The sequence below is a fragment of the Scyliorhinus canicula genome, chromosome 10, assembly GCF_902713615.1.
Source record: "Scyliorhinus canicula chromosome 10, sScyCan1.1, whole genome shotgun sequence".
In the NCBI taxonomy this organism is placed as follows: Eukaryota; Metazoa; Chordata; class Chondrichthyes; order Carcharhiniformes; family Scyliorhinidae; genus Scyliorhinus; species Scyliorhinus canicula.
In genome coordinates this window covers 161103528-161122295 of record NC_052155.1, presented here as the reverse complement: position 1 = coordinate 161122295, position 18768 = coordinate 161103528, and the positions used below count along the sequence as shown (strand labels likewise).

Genomic DNA, 18768 nt, shown 5'->3' with positions numbered 1-18768 from the left:
AGAAATTCTCATCTCTGTCTTAAATGGACGGTGAGCAACCCCTAGTTCCAGATTCTCCTGCAAGAGGAAATATCCTTTCCACACCCACTCCGTCAATGTGCTATAAACAAATTGCTAATTGTGGAGGGGACAAAAAAGGAGAAAAACAAGAATGAGTTGGGATTAAGAATTGCCTACAACCTCTCTCCACATTTGTAGAATGCACACTCTTTTGGACATTGTTGAAATGTAATCAAATAAAATTCCCTTTTATTACTTTTCAGCATTGAACTTTGCTAGATTACCGTTTACTACGAAAGTTGCTGGATTATATTTTATATCCCCATGCTTTTATATACTTTGGAAACTTGGACAACATTCAGCAGGCATTGCAAAGGACAGAAGTACCACGAGCAATATCTTTGCACGATTCTTCAAATCCAGTGGCAAGAAAGGTGGTCTAATAGTAGCATCCTCTCCCAAGCCAACTTGCTCAACATTGGGGCACTAATCACTCAAATTCGATTTCACTGGAAAGGAAGTCATTCATAGGCCTGACACTGGATTCCCGAAGCAACTACTCTAATCGGGACTCGTCATGGCTGAAGACTCCCAGAAGAACAGTAGGAACACGTTCAGGATGTCCCTCAAAGCATCCCTGAAGTTAGACAGAGCAGCTGAGTCATGGAACACTCTGCTTTGTGGGGAAAATGGAAAATTCTCAATCAGGAAGGCATCAATCACATTGAGAGACTTTGTTGGGAACGTGCAAAGGCAAAGTCGAGGAATGGAAGGGAGAGCACAAACCTCCCCACTTACCTAACAACCTGTCCATCCAACCTTTCAAGCACAACCTGCCCAACATGTGGCACAAATCTGCAGATCATGCATTGTACTCGTCAGCCATTTCAGAGCCCATTGAACCGGAACAAGTCTTCCTTGATCCCAAAGGGCTGCCTACGCTATATTGAAAGGCTATTAGGTAGGTGCAACAAATGCTGGCCTTTCCCGCAATGCTCAAATCATGTGAAAGAAAAAAAATGACTTTAGATTTATCAAAAGTATGTTGAGCATAAATTTGAATTACAGTTTGAACTCATCTGCATATTGGTGGTTTGCAGTATCATAGATATCATAGAGTTTACAGTGCAGGAGGCCATTTGGCCCATCGAGTCCGCACCGGCTCTTGGAAAGAGCACCCTACCCAAGGTCAACACCTCCACCTTATCCCCATAACCCAGTAACCCCACTCAACACGAAGGGCAATTTTGGACACAGTGCAATTTATCATGGCCAATCCACCTAACCTGCACATCTTTGGACTGTGGGAGGAAACCGGAGCACCAGGAGGAAACACACGCACACACGGGGAGGATGTGCAGACTCCGCACAGACAGTGACCCAAGCCGGAATCGAACCTGGGACCCTTGAGCTGTGAAGCAATTGTGCTATCCACAAGGCTACCGTGCTGCCCTTCTATCAAACCATGAAAACAAACAAAAAAGGACGAAAAACAGATAAATGGAAACTGAAGGCCAGTGCCTGAACAAAACAAATTGCTGTGTCTATGACTGAATGTTTTTATTTCCCCCGCTGTTCTGCTTTCTGGGATTTAGCATAGTGGGTGATGAAATGCGGAAGTGCCAAGAAGGACACCAGGCAGGTGGAGACATGAGGAGAAGGAATGGGAATTGGGTCACACCTTCCATTCAAAGGAAAATAACAGGCTACAATTCTCAGTTATACTTTATTTTAATCTGCTGCTCACACCTTTGCTAAAATAACATCATAAACTGTTACCCAGGGTCCCGGGTTTGATTCCCACATGGGTCATTGTCAGTGCGGACTTTGCACGTTCTCCGTCTGCGTGGGTTACCTCCGGTTGCTCCGGTTTTCTCCAACAAGTCCTGAAAGATGTGCTGTTAGGTGAATTGGGCATTCTGAATTCTCCCTCTGTGTACCCGAACAGGCGCCAGACTGTGACGACCTCGGGGATTTTCACAGTAATTTCATTGCAGTATTAATGTAAACCTACTTGTGACAATAATAAAGATTATTATAGGGCAGCACGGTGGCCTAGTGGTTAGCACAGCTGCCTCACGGCGCTGAGGTCCCAGGTTCGATCCCGGCTCTGGGTCACTGTCCGTGTGGAGTTTGCACATTCTCCCCGTGTCTGCGTGGGTTTCGCCCCCACAACCCAAAGATGTGCAGAATAGGTAGATTGGCCACACTAAATTGCCCCTTAATTAGAAAAAATAATTGGGTAATCTAAATTTATTAAAAAAAATAAAGATTATAATATGGAGTCAACTTTAAACTATTGAACAGACGGTCCAAAGAAATTTCAGATTCATTACCAGTGTGAAATAAGCCAGCAGACCCCACAGTTGTATAAAATCACATAGACTGCATTGATTCAAGATGACTCTCGGCTACCTTCTTAAGTGTAACAAACAGCGGGTCTTCCCAATAAGCTCCACGTCCCACAAAAGTGACATTAAAACATTTGAAGTATTTTAAAAATCACATGTACCAAAGAGAAAAAGCTCTGCACAATGCAGTGAGCTGAAGCAGTTTATCAGTTATATCCCAATCAAGAAAAAAACAGAATAACTGCTCCTTGCTGAGCTCAAGGGAGGGCTCTCCCTGAGCTCACATCACAAGTACTATTTCTGAGCCTCCTTTTCAAGGGAATGCAGTAGGAAGATGACAAAGATCACATATATTAGTCTGGAGTAAAGGCATCATCTGTCGGCATTGATATTTTGCCCAATTTGGGGAAGGGTGTGAATTATTTTTACTGCCAGCAATAAAACTTGCGCAAGTCACTAAGTTGCAAAGGAATCTTTGATTGCTGGAAAACAAACAGAAGTTCGATGGGAGGATTAAATAACATTCCCAAAACATATAGGCCAATCTGAATGAAATAACAATCTGCCTAAATCATTCTGTGAAGGTCAAATTCATTAATTGAGGAACATGCTCAAAATCATTTCTGCGACCAATGTCAGATGAATTCTGCCCATTCTGCAGCTGGTCGGTGCATAAAAGATTCCAGTAGACAAGACAAGAGACAGCACAGTCTTCCTACCTGTACAAACTGACTTAGAATCATAGAAGCAGGTCTGCACCGACCCTCTGAAACAGCATCCTCCCCAGGTCCACGCCCTATCCCCACTTCTGTTTGGACACCAAGGGACAATTAGCATGGGCAATCCACCTAACCTGGCTGGTTTAGCACACGGCTAAATCACTGGCTTTGAAAGCAGACCAAGGCAGGCCAGCAGCACGGTTCAATTCCCATACCAGCCTTCCCGAACAAGCGCCGGAATGTGGCGACTAGGGGCTTTTCACAGTAACCTCATTTGAAGCCTACTTGTGACAATAAGCGATTTTCATTTTCATTTCATTTTTCATTTCATCTTTGTACTGTGGGAGGAAATTGGGGCACTGGAGGAAACCCACACAGATACAGAGAGAAAGTGCAAACAGATAGTCACTCAAGGCCAGAATTGAACCCAGGTCCCTGGCACTGTGATGCAGCAGTGCTAACCAATATGCCACCCGACTTCAAACGCCTTAACAGAAACCGGGACCATGGTCTCCTTGCCAACCTATTCATGTGCTGTAAAAGCCAGATGTGATTATGAATTCACCAGAAATACCAATAGTGCAATGACCTTGAGCAGGGGTCGCATTGAAAATATTCCTGGACATGATGGCTTCTCCCTATTGATCAAAAAGAGCACCAAGTGTCAGGGCTTGAAGCACGGGGCCTCACGGTAGCATGGTGGTTAGCATCAATGCTTCACAGCTCCAGGGTCCCAGGTTCGATTCCCGGCTGGGTCACTGTCTGTGTGGAGTCTGCACGTCCTTCCTGTGTGTGCGTGGGTTTCCTCCGGGTGCTCCGGTTTCCTCCCACAGTCCAAAGATGTGCGGGTTAGGTGGATTGGCCATTCTAAATTGCCCGTAGTGTAAGGTTAATGGGGGGATTGTTGGGATACAGGTTACGAGGGTTTAAGTAGGGTGATCATGGCTCGGCACAACATCGAGGGCCGAAGGGCCTGTTCTGTGCTGTTCTATGTTCTATGTTCAAGGTGGAAAATAGCACCATTTCTTTTTTAAACAGAGGTCAGTTTACGGCCTTCCAACAGCTGGCTGATAAATGTCACTATGTAATCTAACTCATCCCATTCCGATTGAATCAAGCATAAGCATCACTTTAAAGGTTATGCTGTCACAAAAGGGCCCTAGTCACTTGAATATGGAAATGGATAAAGAGAGAAATTCTAGGAGAAAAGCTTGTGGGAAGCTTCCCAGAAACAATGAAGTGCATTATTTTTCTTACTCTCCTCTCACAAACAGCGATAGCTTCGGGCAGAGTTACATGAATAAATATCTGTGTGTAAATGACTGAAAATGCTGGATAAACTCAGCAGGTCTGGCAGCACCGGTGGAGAGAAACAGAGTTAGCAGTTCGGTTACAAATGCTTGAGGCAGGACCTTCCATAGAAGGATAGTTTAGATCCAAAAGGTTAACTTTGTTTCTCTCTCTGCAGATGTTGCTAGACCTGCTGAGTTTACCCAGCATTTTCTGCTTTTATTTCAAGTTTCCAGCATCTGCAGTATTTTCCTTTTATCTCAATGTAAATGGGACGGCAGTTCTTTACTGTTCATTTGTTTAGAAGCATTGCTTTCTGCGGAAAAGGCTCAGAATTTAATATCCGACTCAAATGCATGCAAATGGACATTTTGGTAATACATTTTAAGTTCAGAACACCCTCCAATTACAAAACACATAGCAATTTGTGGAAGGCTTCTGCAAACAACTGCCATCGTGCAGGTCAACAAATCAAAAGACAGTTGCAGCGGTCATTTACAAACAGTTTGGAAGTTAGCATGGTGTAAAGTCTTCTTCGTATTATGCAACATGCTGTATGCAATCACTTGGAATGCAATGACCCAAACTGGTGCTTTCAGCAGGTATCATAGAATGAGTTCATTCTTGGTCGGCTCGGCAAAAGACTGGTTACTTTGACAATCCTAAAAAAACAATGTTCTGCTAGAACGGGCCCGATTTTTAAAAATGCTGCACATCACAAATGTGATGTCTTACTGTCCATTACAAAAACATCTAAAATGTTACATACTGGTGCAGCTTGCTGGCTCCAATGGGTATGTCTGAAGCAATGTGAAAAAGCCTGTCGTGGGGATATGGGGGGGGGGGGGGGGGGGGGTAGAAGAAGAGAAAGATCTCAAAGAGTAGGAATGGAAAACTGGGCCATGGGATGGCAGGGAGGGGTTTCCTGTCAGGGATACAGAAAGTTATCAGCAAAGATATAGGTAAGCATTAGGTTGTTTTCAAGATCCTAGAGAACCTCTGCTAGAAAGTACTCCCAAGCTGAGTGAAATCTCTCAACTACTCAAATGGAAGAGTTTAATGGAAGTCCAAAGATGTGCAGGTTAGGTGGACTGGCCGTGCTAAATTGCCCCTTAGTGTCCAAAAGGTTAGGTGGGGGTTACATGGATAGGGCTGGGGCTGTAGGGTGCTCTTTCAAAGAGTCAGTGCAGACTCGAATGGCCTCCTTCGACACTAGAGGGATTCTATAAGAGACAAACAGGTTCACCTGATTTTCTACCCGAGGCCATCAAATCTAAAACAGCAAATCTTATGTATAACTAGAGATACTTTAACGTTGCAAAATTATGTGGCAAGGAATCTATACTGAAGGAGCACCAAAGGAGCCTATTGAACTCGGCAGTGCTGAAACACAAGTTACATTCGAGACCAGTAAAAGGTCCAGGGTTCACAAACTCTACCGTGCATGTTCCTGCAAGCGCCAACTCTGGTGAGCAATCAAAAGTCAAAGGACACAGCGGCCAAGTACTTTCTGGTTGCAGGCACACTAACAGAAAAGTATTTAAACTGCAATTTTACAAATAAATGCATGTTAGAAGCAAAGCTGTCGATTGAGAAAGTTTACACTTGTTGAACATTATACACTGCGGTCAACTTGGGGGGGGGGGGGGGCATTGCGTCGGATACTGAATTAAGAGAGGAGTTAATGACAAAGTTGCGTAACATTTATTTAAGTGGAATCAGGGGCACTGGGCACAAACTACCTCTTCCAGAAAGGTGGTCACGTCGTAGATTTTGTTGTGAATGTTGATCCAGGCGCTGTTCCCGCTGCTGTGCTGATTCAGCTCTTCCAGCCGGTAATACTTCTTTACCTCCTCTTCCTTGTTCTCAGCCATGTTGGAAGAACTTTGTGCGGCCGGTGCCAAGCTCAGGCAAAAGCCAGCGATATCTCAAGCCGGCCCCAGCGCCCTCGTTCCGACTCCTTCTCATTAGCAACTCGCGCGTCCCCAGCGCTCTCGGGCGTTCATTGGTGGCTCAGTGTGTCACTCAAGCTGACGCCACAACGCTGACAGTTCGAAAATGGAACGCGGCGCTGGCGGGGGGCGTGCTCGGCGGAGATTTATCAATGAACCGCTTCTGTGTGGTGGAGTTTCTCAGTTAGTTTACCTGCGTGGAGCCCAAACACACACCACCCACCTTCGGACATTTATTAGAAAGTAACTGTGCGTGGCCATCCAAAATTTGCAACGCCTTCCAGCAATTGGGTTTATTTGCTATATTTTTTTTGGGGGGGGGCGGGGGGAGTTAAATCGGATTTAGAGTACCCAATTCATGTTTTCCAATTAAGGGGCTAATTTAGTATGACCAATCCACCAACCCCACACATCTTTGGGTTGTGAGGGCGAAACCCACAAAATATGGGGAGAATGTGCAAACTCCACAGACAGTGACCCAGAGCCAGGATGGAACCTGGGACCTCAGCACTGTAAGGCCACAGTGCTAACCCACTACGCCACCGTGCTGCCCTTATTTCTTTCTTTTTGATACCGTTTCGCACAGCATCTGAACTATACTAGGGCTATAAACTTAATTTCTTACTTTCTCCATAACTGTCTTAACCTTACTTGTGACTCTGGGATTTACAGTAACAGATTGTTATTGTAGTAATCCGCAGGAGTTCCATCACCACACCAATATTTATTTACAATAACGATATTACAGTGCTGCTAGCAGTCCAGTCACCTTAAGACTGGCTCACAAAGCCTACACAGGTCATTATTTGGGCCCCCTCAATGAGCTATCATTGAGGGAGCTCATACTCCAATTGGCCAACTAATAAAGCCAATTGGAGTTCATTACACCCCTCCCCCCCCCCAAGGTCCAAGGAATTCCTGCCAGCTGGCATTCCTCTGAGCTTCTTCCTGCTTCTCATGTCTGGATCTGTCACCTCTGTGTCGTTCGCCGGGTCGTTCTCCGAAGTGGGCGGGGTGTACCTTATAGGTGCCCGTCTTTTCCTTGACGACCTCCTTGGAAGTTGTTCTTCCTCCTCCTCGGGGAGAGGTGTCGCGGCAGCCTCGTCGAGTGTGTCCATCTCCGACTCTGATGACTGGATGACGGGGTCTGGAGAAATTGCTCGGGGCTGGGGTGTGGGTATCCTTTCCGTTTGGGCTATCCCAGCTTGAGGCGGTCCTGCTTCGCCTGCCTCCAGGTGTGGTTCCGCTGCCCTTATTTGGTCTAGGTGTTTCTTCAACACCTTACCTCCTATTGAAACCTCATAGGATATGGGCCCTGTTTGGGACTCTACCGTGCCTTTGACCCACGTTGGTCCATTCCCATAATTCTTGTCCCAAACCGGTGCCCCCACCTGGAAATGTCTCTGCTGCCGACTATTATCATGCCCCCTGCGTTGGGCCTCCTGATGTTTCTCCACTTTCCCCGTTAAATTTGGGAAAAGGAGACTCAGCCTCGTTCGCAGCCGCCTTCCCATTAAGAGTTCAGCTGGCAGTATGCCCGTTGTGGAATGCGGTGTGGTTCTGTAATCAAACAGCCAGCGGGAGAGCTTTGTGTCTATTGACGCTGCCGGCTGCTTCTTGAGTCCCGCTTTTAAGTGTCTGGACCACTCTCTCTGCCAGGCCATTTGTCGCTGGATGGTAAGGGGCCGTTTTGATGTGACGGACTTCGTTTTCCTTCAGGAATTTTCCAAATTCCCCATTTGTGAATGCCGTTTCGTTGTCCGACACCAATACCTCCAGAGGTCCATGTGTTGCAAACGAGGCCCTGAGCTTTTCAATTGTCGATGCTGTGCTTGGCGTGTTTACACGGTGGATGTCCAACCATTTGGAGTGGGCGTCCACTATCACCAAAAACATTGAGCCCATGAAAGGGCCGGCGTGGTCAATATGCAGGCGGGTCCACGGTCTGCCTGGCCATTCCCACGGGTGCAATGGTGCCGCTGGTGGCACTCTTTGCCCCTGTTGGCACTCCTGGCACCGACGTACCAAGGCTGCTATGTCTTTGTCCAAACCTGGCCACCAAACGTAGCTTCGAGCTAGCATCTTCATTTTAGACACCCCTGGGTGTCCGTGATGTAAATCAGTTAAGATTGCCTGACGGCCCTGAGCTGGGACGATTACCTGGCCTCCCCATAATAGGATACCGTCTTCTACGGTTATTTGGTCTCTTCTGCTCCAGTATGGGTGCATCTGGGGCTCCACTGGTCTTTCCAGTTCCCCTGTTAGCAGTAAATGCTTCATCTTGGCTAAAACTGGGTCTTTTTGCGTCCACAACCGAATATGTTGTGCGTCTACTGGTAAGGTACCCAAAACATTTGGAGTCATTACTGTCTCCTCTACTTTTGGTATTTGCGGTGGAGTGTCCGGGAGGGGAAGTCTGCTTAAAGCATCTGCATGTGCTACTTGCGTTCCCGGTCTGTGCTCCACAACGTATCTATATGCCGCCAGTAGCAACGCCCAGCGTTGGATTCTAGCTGATGCAATCGGGGGTATTGACTTGTCTTCTTTTAATAACCCTAATAACGGCTTATGGTCCGTCACTATGGTGAATTTCCGCCCGTACAGATACTGGTGAAATTTTTTTACTGCAAATATCACCGCCAGTCCTTCCTTCTCGATTTGGGCGTACTTCCTCTCAGCCATCGCCAAGGTCCTCGAAGCATAGGCTATTGGCCGTTCTTCCCCATTCCTTCCTCTATGGGCTAAGACGGCTCCTACCCTATAGGGGGATGCATCACAAGTGACCACCAACTCCTTCCTTGGGTCATAATGCTCTAGGACATTTTCGGATGACAGCTGTTCCTTAATGTCCCTAAATGCTCGGTTTTGGCGGGTGGACCATTTCCATTCTTGCCCCTTTTTTAGTAGCTGGTGGACGGGTTCTAGGATGGATGCCCTATTTTCAATAAATTTTCCATAATAGGTTACCAACCCTAGAAATGATCGTAACTCCTGGACCGTGGTGGGAGCTGGGGCTTCTTTTATTGCCCTTACTCTGTCTTCTAATGGATGTAAGCCTGACTCGTCTACTTTATATCCCAGGAACGTCACTTGTGGGGCCAGAAAAACACATTTTCCCCTTTTTAGCCATACGCCTGCCTTTGCGAAATGCCTGAGCACTTCCTCCAGGTTCCTTAAGTGTTCCCTGTTTGTCCTACCCGTGATTAAGACATCATCCAAATAAATCGCCACCTGCGGTAATCCCTGCAGAATATTTTCCATCGTACGCTGGAATATAGCGCAGGCTGATGACACTCCAAAAGGTAGCCTAGTATAGCGAAAAAGGCCCTTCAGGGTGTTGATTGTAGCGAACTTCTGGGAGTCCTTGTCCAGTTTTAACTGCAGGTAGGCGTGGCTCATGTCTAGTTTCGTGAACAAAAGCCCACCTGCCAATTTGGCATATAGGTCGTCTATTTTCGGGATTGGGTATTTGTCCAGCAGTGCGTATTTGTTTACTGTCTGTTTGAAATCTCCACAGAGACGTATCGAGCTGTCTGGCTTCAAAATTGGTACCACCGGCGCTGCCCATTCCTGGTCTGATAATGCCATCGGGCTGTAACCTTTATATTTCATCATCTACTTTCTTCCTTAATGCAAAAGGTACCGGCCTGGCCGTACAAAATTTCGGAAGGGCTTCTGGGTCCACGTGCAAAGTTGCTTTGGCGCCTATGATTTCCCCCAAACCTTCCTGGAAGACCTCTGGGTAATTTTGGAGTACTCCACTCAACTGCCCGCTTCCACTCTGGAAAATTTTCATCCAATCTAATTTTAGGTCTTTCAGCCAGTTCCGTCCAATTAAGCTCGGTCCGGTGCCCTCTACTATCGTCAACGGTAATCTGAGCAATTGTTTCTCATATTCCACAGGTACATGAGTCGTGCCTAGAACTTCCAGGGGTTCCCCCATGTAGGTTTTAAGTTTCGTCGATGTTTTTGTTAGGGTTAGTGGCTGGAGTCCATCTTTGATTTTTCTAAATGCTGCCACTCCCATTACTGATACGGCCGCACCCATGTCTATTCCCATTATTGTCGGCCGCCCGTTCACCCGTGGGGTAATCCTAATGGGTTCTGCTTTCTTCGTTGTAATATTATATAATTGTTCCCCTTCGGAGGAGGATGGGGCGTCTAGGTTGTGTACTTCCCTGCGTCCCCACCTGCTATTCCTCTTTTGCTACCTCCTTCTAGGGTTTCTGTCGTTGTTACCCCACTCTGTCTGGTGCCAGAAACGGTCCTTCTCTGTTGGGGGAGCCTCAGCCGGTACTTCCCTCTGTATCCAGTTAGTCCTGGCAGACTTGGGGGCAGTTCTGGGGTTTTTCTTTTTCCCTCTATTCCTCAGGTTTTTCCTGAGAGCAGCTATCTGGTAGCAGGACCCGTTGTGGTAGTCCCTCTCACAGGTATCTACCTCCATTGGCGTGCCCTGTAGTTCCTGCGCCCCACTTGCTGCCTTTTCTAGGGACAGTGCGAGCTGTAACGCCTGCCTACAGTCTAGCTCCATTTCCGCCAACAGCGTTTCTGTATTGTGAGGTCGTTTATACCACACACTAACCGGTCCCGAAGCATTTCATTTAGCGTTGGGCCGAACTCAAATTTTTCCGCCAGCCTTCTCAGGCAGGTCAAGAAATTCGTGACTGACTCCCTGTCTTCCCGCTTCGCTGTGTAGAATCTGTACCTACGCAAAATGAGGGGTGGTTTTGGGTTGTAGTGCTCTTTCACCAATTCCGTTACTTCTTGGAAAGTTTTCGTGTCCGGCACATCGGGATAAGTCAGACTACGTATAATGACGAAAGCGGAGGGTCCGCACGCCGACAGCAGGATAAGCTGTCTCCTTTCGTCCGTCAGTATATCATTTGCCCGGAAGAAGCAACACATTCTTTCCACATATTGGGACCAGTCCTCAATAGCCGGGTCGAATGCCTCGAACCTTCCAAAAAACAGCATTTTTAAAATGGCAAGGCTTACCCTCCGAGTGCGGCAGCTGGTCTCCGCAAAATTCGTAGTTTACCTCGTCGCCACTGTAGTAATCCACGGGAGGCAGGAGTTCCGTCACCACACCAATATTTATTTACAATAACGATATTACAGGAGCAGCTACAAACAGTGCTGCTAGCAGTCCAGTCAACTTAAGACTGGCTCACAAAGCCTACACAGGTGATTATATGGGCCCCCTCAATGAGCTATCATTGAGGGAGCTCATACTCCAATTGGCCAACCAATAAAGCCAATTGGAGTTCATTACAGTTATATATCTGCTTCAGGTACACGAGCAGCTGGTGTTTCATCTCGCTGAAAAGGGAGATCATCTCCTGTAACAATGGCTGCTGTTTTCTCAATTCCTGTAATAACACCACTATCCAAAACTTACACAGGGACTGTCCAGGTTCTCTGTGAGGCTGCTTAACTACTTCCCTTAACGCTCCTCTGGCATCACACAGCTCCTGTGAGTGCCACGCATTTACCCTGTTACTTTCTCTGAGCTGCTGTACCCCAACCCAGGCAGTTCCTGCATGAAAACTGGATGTACGCTGCTATTGCAATATTGCAACTGACTGCTCAGCTCCTATCCCAAAAGAATGAACCTGCCTCTCTAAACCATCTATCCCCTCACCTTTCTGCTGGATTGCTTTCTCAAATTCTCCTCCTAAGTCATTTCTTTATTTTTCAAGATCTCATCAAAGTGTGCTCCATTAGGCAAAAGATCCAGTGCCTTTTCAGCTCTTAACTTCCTTGCTCCACCTGCCTCTTTACTCCACTCACAGGCTTGTATACTGGTTCGGTTCCTCAAACTGACCCACATTCTTCCCGTTTCAAATGCTGACCACACCATCTAATGGGTGGTAAATAAACATACTCACCCATCCTCTGCTATCAGCATTCGATCTGGTTCCACTGTGCGGCATTGTGAGGAATCTGCCGACTATGCCAAATTGTTGCGGTCAAAAATTGAAACCACTCAAGTCTGTAAGTTGCATAACTGAGACTTTATTCAGAAACATATTTGAGCGACAGAGCTCTGCTTCTACGACATATCTGACTGGTACTAAGGCCATGTCACATATTTATATATTTTGCTTATAGAAAAGTAGGAGATCCCACACATGCATCAATGAATCAGTTACAGAGCTTACATGGATGGCCTCTTATCTCTGTAGTGTGGCCTTCCTGACTCACAGCAGGGATAACTCCCTGTCTGCTTTACTATCTCCTTTATGTCTTGTTTTGGCTATTATTCCCATCATGCCTGAAATGCTTCCATAGGTGAGTTTAAAGCTATTAAAATTCAAACTACATTTACCTATTTCTAAAGCTGTGAATGTACATCCTAATATGAGTTTTAATATCAAATTATTTCACTTATCCCACTTCAATTTTCATCTGGAATCTGTAACAGGTGACGTTTAATACAGGTAAATGCAAAGTCTTAAACATCGGAAGAAAAAATTGGAGACAAAGTTAACCAAATAAAGTGTGCTCACGAGGCTAGACCAGAAAGCGTCAAAGGAATGACAGCTTTAATGCTTTGCACAACCAGTAATTGCGGAACAACAATGTACATTTGTAGACTGCCACTCATGTAATAGACTGTCTCAAGGTGCTAAGTCATGAGGAGATTGAGAATACCAAATGGGGATGAGGTAGATATGGGGACTGAAAACATGACCAAAGAAACTGAGAGAAAAGGCAAATCAGAATGATCTATGGACCAAAGGGGATCCAAAGGTCGGGGGAATATTGACCAAAGGATTGATGACTTATGGTGGAGGAAAGTGAACAGAGAAGCTAAATTCAAAAGCATGTGGGCTTTCTGTTGTGATATATTATTGGAGGACATAAGTGAAGTAGTCCGCAGAAGTACTTCTGAACAAAATCATGGGTCGCGATTCAACGGAAACATTTCTAGATGTCATTTTGGGTGCGTTTTGCAATGTGTTCCTCGATGGCCGCGTCGGTGAGATCATGGTCCGAGGTGCCGAAAATGAGCCCCGACCAGATTCTCACTGCTGGACTCGCGCCTCAGCAGTCCACCGCTTACAAGAGGGAGCTGCTTTTAAACACTCCTTCACCGCTCACTCTCAGTCAACACACAGGCATGGCAGCCCGCAGACCTGCTCCCCACATTGGGGATGCCGACCTGGCCAAGCTTCATGACACTGTGACTGAGAAGCAGGGCATCCTGTTCCTCCAAGGGGGTCAGGGGCCCAGCAGCAGGGTCAGCAATGCCGCCTGGGAGGCAGTGGCAGCAGCTGTCAGAGTGGGCAGCATGACCAAGAGGACCACCGTCCAATGTAGAAAGAAGATCAACGACCTCCACTGAGCTGCAAGGGTAAGTTATCACCTTGCTCTGGCATCAATTCTGCCTGCCAACACTCAAATCCCCAAACCTCCCACAAATCACTGGCTGGCACCGCGCACCCTCCTTACATCTGATCTTCATGCTTGTTCCTCAGAAGCCCCTGGCACCCTCCATCATGTCCAGTTTCGGTGCCCACTCATGTCACCTGCTATACCCCCCCTCCCTCGCCCACTCAATCCCTGGCCCAGACCCATCAAGCGTGCAGGTCTCAATGCTCTCTCTTTGTCCCCACAGGAGAAGATAGCCCATAATAAGTGGAAAATTGACAAGACAGAGGGCGGAGCACCCGAGAGCTTAGTCCTCACCCCCCAGGAGGAACGTGCCCCGGAAATTGCAGGGTTGACCGAGGAGAGTGCAGTCACCGACAGCAAGGTTGGCCTGCACCGTAAAGATGAGGATCCACAGCTCCTTCACCCAGATGACCTGTCTCAAGTGAATAGTTCATGTCAGACAAAATGATTCTTGCCACTCATTAACCACATGCCCATTGTCTCACAGGACGAGGTCCGGCAATCTGGAATCATGCCCCTACCCTGCCTCATCACCCAAGACACCACCTCGGAGGAGCCTGGAGCAGGAGGTGCGCGTTTTGAGTGGTAGTGCCCAAGGCACGGCTCAGTCTGTGGTGATGAGGGGCATTACCCAGATACAGATGGACATTGACGGGGCATTCCAGAGTGTGGCCCAGTCCCTAAGGATCATTGCTGAGGGCATCAACACCATGGTGCAGACAATGGGGAGTCGCCAGGACTGGCAGAGCCATATGACTGAGAGGCCTCTGGAGCTCTCTCCAGCTGCCCCTCTGTCCAGCACTTCCTCTTCCCCTCCAGGGCTCTGCGGGTACCGTCAGGTGAGAGGAAGTGCTGGAGGCCAATCCGCGGCCTGCCACTAAGGAGATGCCGGCCATCCCCAGTTCTTCTGAATCCGCCCCTCCTGACACCGGCGCATCTCAAGGGCAGCGGGCAGAACAGGGTGGCATGGCGATGCCTGTGACATCAGTAAGTCTGCTAGGGCTCTCCTGCTCCAGAGGACGTCTGCCAAGGGCATCACACAGGATGTGGAAAGCAGCAGGCTGCCTCCACTTCTGATGTGCATCCTCGGGACACACCGAGAGGTAGCAGTAGACCACAAAAGGTGAAGAAGATTGAGGATCACTGAGTGGGCACTGGGGGAGGGGGGTTCACTATCTGTAGCTAGGGGGAATGGAAATGTCAAACGTTCACTATTAAAACATATTACATCTGATATATGTGAAGTCTTTGTCATGTTGATTTTCACAGTGGGACTGCCTGCACCCCATCCCCTGTTGCCCTCCACTTCCCCCTACCCCCCCAATCTCCATGCCCCTGGGCACAGTAGTCCAAGATCAGTTCAGTAGTTCAGAGGATGGGTGTGAGCACGCTCTCGGTAAAAATACAGGAGTCAGGCTTTAAAGGAACTCAAGAGCACCTGAGCTTTTCTCACAGCGAGTTGTCATCACTCCCTATCCTGTATAGTGCTGACAGTGTGACACCAGCCCAACACCCTGGAGTGATGCTACACAGACCCTCGGAGAATGGAACATTTCTTCAAGTGGTCAGGGAAGGAACCTCAGTGTTTGGTAGGACAGACAGTCAGCAGCTGTGGCTGTCCCTTGTTATGGGTCTCCACAATATTTAAGGATGTCTTGAAGGTCTGACAGCTGTAAAGCCGCTCACCCACTGGCCAGGGGCGACGCCCAATCTGGAACGATTCAGCCCCCCGACCAAACCCTACCCTGTCATAATATACACACAAGTATATGATGGTGCACAGACAGGCAGTGATTGACACACAGGATGACCAATGAACACACAGAACACAGCAGCCAATCACCAGACAGGACACGACCACCATAAAGCCAGAAGGCACTAGTTTTCCCGCTCTCTTGGGATCCAGCCTCTGAGACAGTCAGAGCCCGTGAGCAACAACACGAAGATACACCATGTGGTAGTAAGATAGTCTGGTCAGGTTAGCCTCAGGTCTCCAGTCAACTCAGCATAGTGTCAACCCACAGTTAAAGTATGCATGATAGTTAAGAGTTCAATAAAATTGAGTTGCATTTCTTCAAGTGTTGGAAGCCTGTCTCTCACCACTGCAGTAAACGCAGTCCTCGCAGACCCAGCTTACCCAACACATCATACCCCTCTGAGGGTACCACCACCCCTCCCCGAGGACATGAGCAGCAGCTCCGGTGCCCCTGAGCCGCATGCGGAAAATGGAAATGGCTTTAGGGGCAGCACGGTAGCATTGTGGATAGCACAATGGCTTCACAGCTCCAGGGTCCCAGGTTCGATTCCGGCTTGGGTCACTGTCTGTGCGGAGTCTGCACATCCTCCCCGTGTGTGCGTGGGTTTCCTCCGGGTGCTCCGGTTTCCTCCCACAGTCCAAAGATGTGCAGGTTAAGTGGATTGGCCATGCTAAATTGCCCTTAGTGTCCAAAATTGCCCTTTGTGATGGGTGGGGTTACTGGGTTATTAGGATCGGGGAGGTGTTGACCTTGGGTAGGGTGCTCTTTCCAAGAGCCGGTGCAGACTCGATGGGCCGAGTGGCCTCCTTCTGCGCTGTAAATTCTATGATAACTCACCTCCTGACTTCATTAAATAAAAACAAAAGGCTGGAAATATTCAGCAGATCACATGGCATCTGTGGAAAGAAGCGGAGTTAATGGACAGAATTCTCCTATTTTGAGATGCAGTGACGAGTGGCTGCCTGGTGCCTTTCCCGCTGGACAGGATGAAGGGAACCCATCCCAGATCCTGCGCTTGAAACTTCATTAATTATGCACAGACCAACTGCGGGTAAGAAAGGGCTGGGTGGGACAAACCTATCATTCCTGTTATGGGGCAAGGGCCAGGGGGGTGGCGATCCTGATTGGCAAGAGGACAATGTTTAGGGCGACAAAGACGGTTACGGACCCAGGGGGACGGTATGTCATGGTCAGCGGGGCCCTGGATGGGGCGCCGGTAGTTCTAGTTAACGTGTACGCGCCCAACTGGGATGACACGAGCTTCATCCAAAAGACCATGGCAGAAATCCCGGACATAGCGACGCACCGACTAATCATGGGGGGGGACTTCAACTGTGTACAGGATCCAACGACGGACAGATCAAACCCCAGAACGGGGAAAACCTCAAACATGGCAAGGGAACTCAGTCACTATATGGAGCAGATGGGAGCAGTAGACCCCTGGAGATTCGCCCACCCGGGGGAGAAAGAATTCTCTTTCTTCTCCCCAGTACACAACGTGTACACCAGAATTGACTTCTTTGTGGTGGGGAAAACGGTGCTTCCAGAGATAGACAAGGTGGAATACTCCGCAATTGTGATATCAGACCACGCTCCACACTATATGGATGTGCGGCTAGAGACGGGAAGGGCCCAGCGCCCCAAATGGAGGTTGGACGGTGCCTTACTAGCTGACAAGGCCTTCAGTGAAAGGATAGCGCAGGCCATAGCGGAGTACACGGAGATCAACCAAAACGGGGAGGTCTCACCCTCCACGTTCTGGGAAGCGCTTAAGGCCGTACTAAGAGGGGAAATCATAGCCTACAAAGCGCAAAGAGATAGGGAGGAAAGGGTGGCTAGGCAGAAGCTGGTCGACTCCATACTGGAGGTAGACCATAAATACTCCGAGGCCCCGACTGTAGAACTCCTGGCGGAGAGAAAAGAATTACAAAGGAACTTTGACCTGCTCTCCACCAGGAAAGCAGTACACCAACTCCACCAGGCACGCGGGGCCCTATACGAACACGGAGACAAAGCCAGCCGCCTGTTGGCCCACCAGCTGAGAAAGCAGGCAGCCAGCAGAGAAATTGCGCAAATCAGAGATACCAGAGGCACGTTGGAAACAGAACCAGAGAGGATTAACAAAACCTTCAAGGCCTTCTACCAAGAGCTGTACACCTCAGAGCCCCCAACGGGGAAGGCTGGGATGAACCGGTTTCTTGACGGACTGGACATACCAGTTGTGGGAGAGGGCAGAAAACGGGATCTGGAAGAACCACTAGCACTGGGAGAGATCATGGAGAGCATTAGCTCCATGCAGGCGGGGAAGGCGCCGGGACCGGACGGATTCCCGGCGGACTTCTACAAAAAATTTGCGACAGCGCTGGCCCCGCACCTGCGGGAGATGTTCACAGACTCGCTAGCTAGGGGCACGTTGCCACCCACGTTAGCACAGGCCTCAATCTCGCTGATACCTAAGAAAGACAAAGACCCAACGGAATGTGGGTCATACAGACCCATATCTCTGCTGAATGCAGACGCCAAAATACTGGCCAAAATCCTAGCCAAAAGGCTAGAAGACTGTGTACCTGAGGTGGTCACAGAGGACCAGACGGGCTTTGTCAAAGGTAGACAGCTTACCGCGAACATCAGGCGCCTGCTGAACGTGATAATGACCCCCTCCGGGGAGAGAACACAAGAGGTGATCGTCTCCCTGGACGCAGAAAAGGCCTTCGACAGAGTCGAGTGGAAATACCTCATAGAGGTACTGGAGCGGTTCGGGCTTGGAACAGGGTTCACCGCTTGGGTAAAGCTCCTGTACAACGCTCCCATGGCGAGTGTACGGACCAACAATACCAACTCCCAATACTTCCAGCTGCACAGGGGCACCAGACAAGGATGCCCACTGTCCCCGCTGCTGTTCGCACTAGCAATTGAACCGCTAGCAATCGCGCTCAGGGCAGCAAAAAATTGGAGGGGGATCCGAAGGGGAGGTAGAGAGCACAGAGTCTCACTCTATGCGGATGATCTGCTCCTCTATATCTCGGACCCACAAAGCAGCATGGACGGAATCATCGCGCTCCTGAAAGAGTTTGGAGCCTTCTCGGGCTACAAACTCAACATGAGCAAAAGTGAGATCTTCCCAGTACACCCGCAAGGGGGGGGGGGGGGGGGGGGGGGGGGGGCAGCACTAAAGGGGCTGCCGTTCAAACAAGCCCGACATAAATTCCGCTACCTGGGGATCCAAATAGCCCATGACTGGAAAGGGATCCACAAATGGAACCTCACCAGCCTGACGGAGGAAGTTAAAAAGGACCTGCAA

At 48.6% G+C, this 18768-nt stretch overlaps 1 protein-coding gene across 1 annotated transcript in view; it reads right to left on the bottom strand.

Annotated features, from left to right (window-relative positions):
- Nucleotides 1-6413, bottom strand: part of LOC119972745 (cytochrome b5) — a 42586-nt gene extending 36173 nt beyond the window's left edge. Inside the window, exon 1 of the mRNA XM_038810057.1 lies at nt 6103-6413. Coding sequence (XP_038665985.1) covers nt 6103-6234 — 132 coding nt within the window. The 5' untranslated portion in view covers nt 6235-6413. The remainder of the gene's footprint in view (nt 1-6102) is intronic.
- Between the last annotated feature and the right edge of the window lie 12355 nt (nt 6414-18768).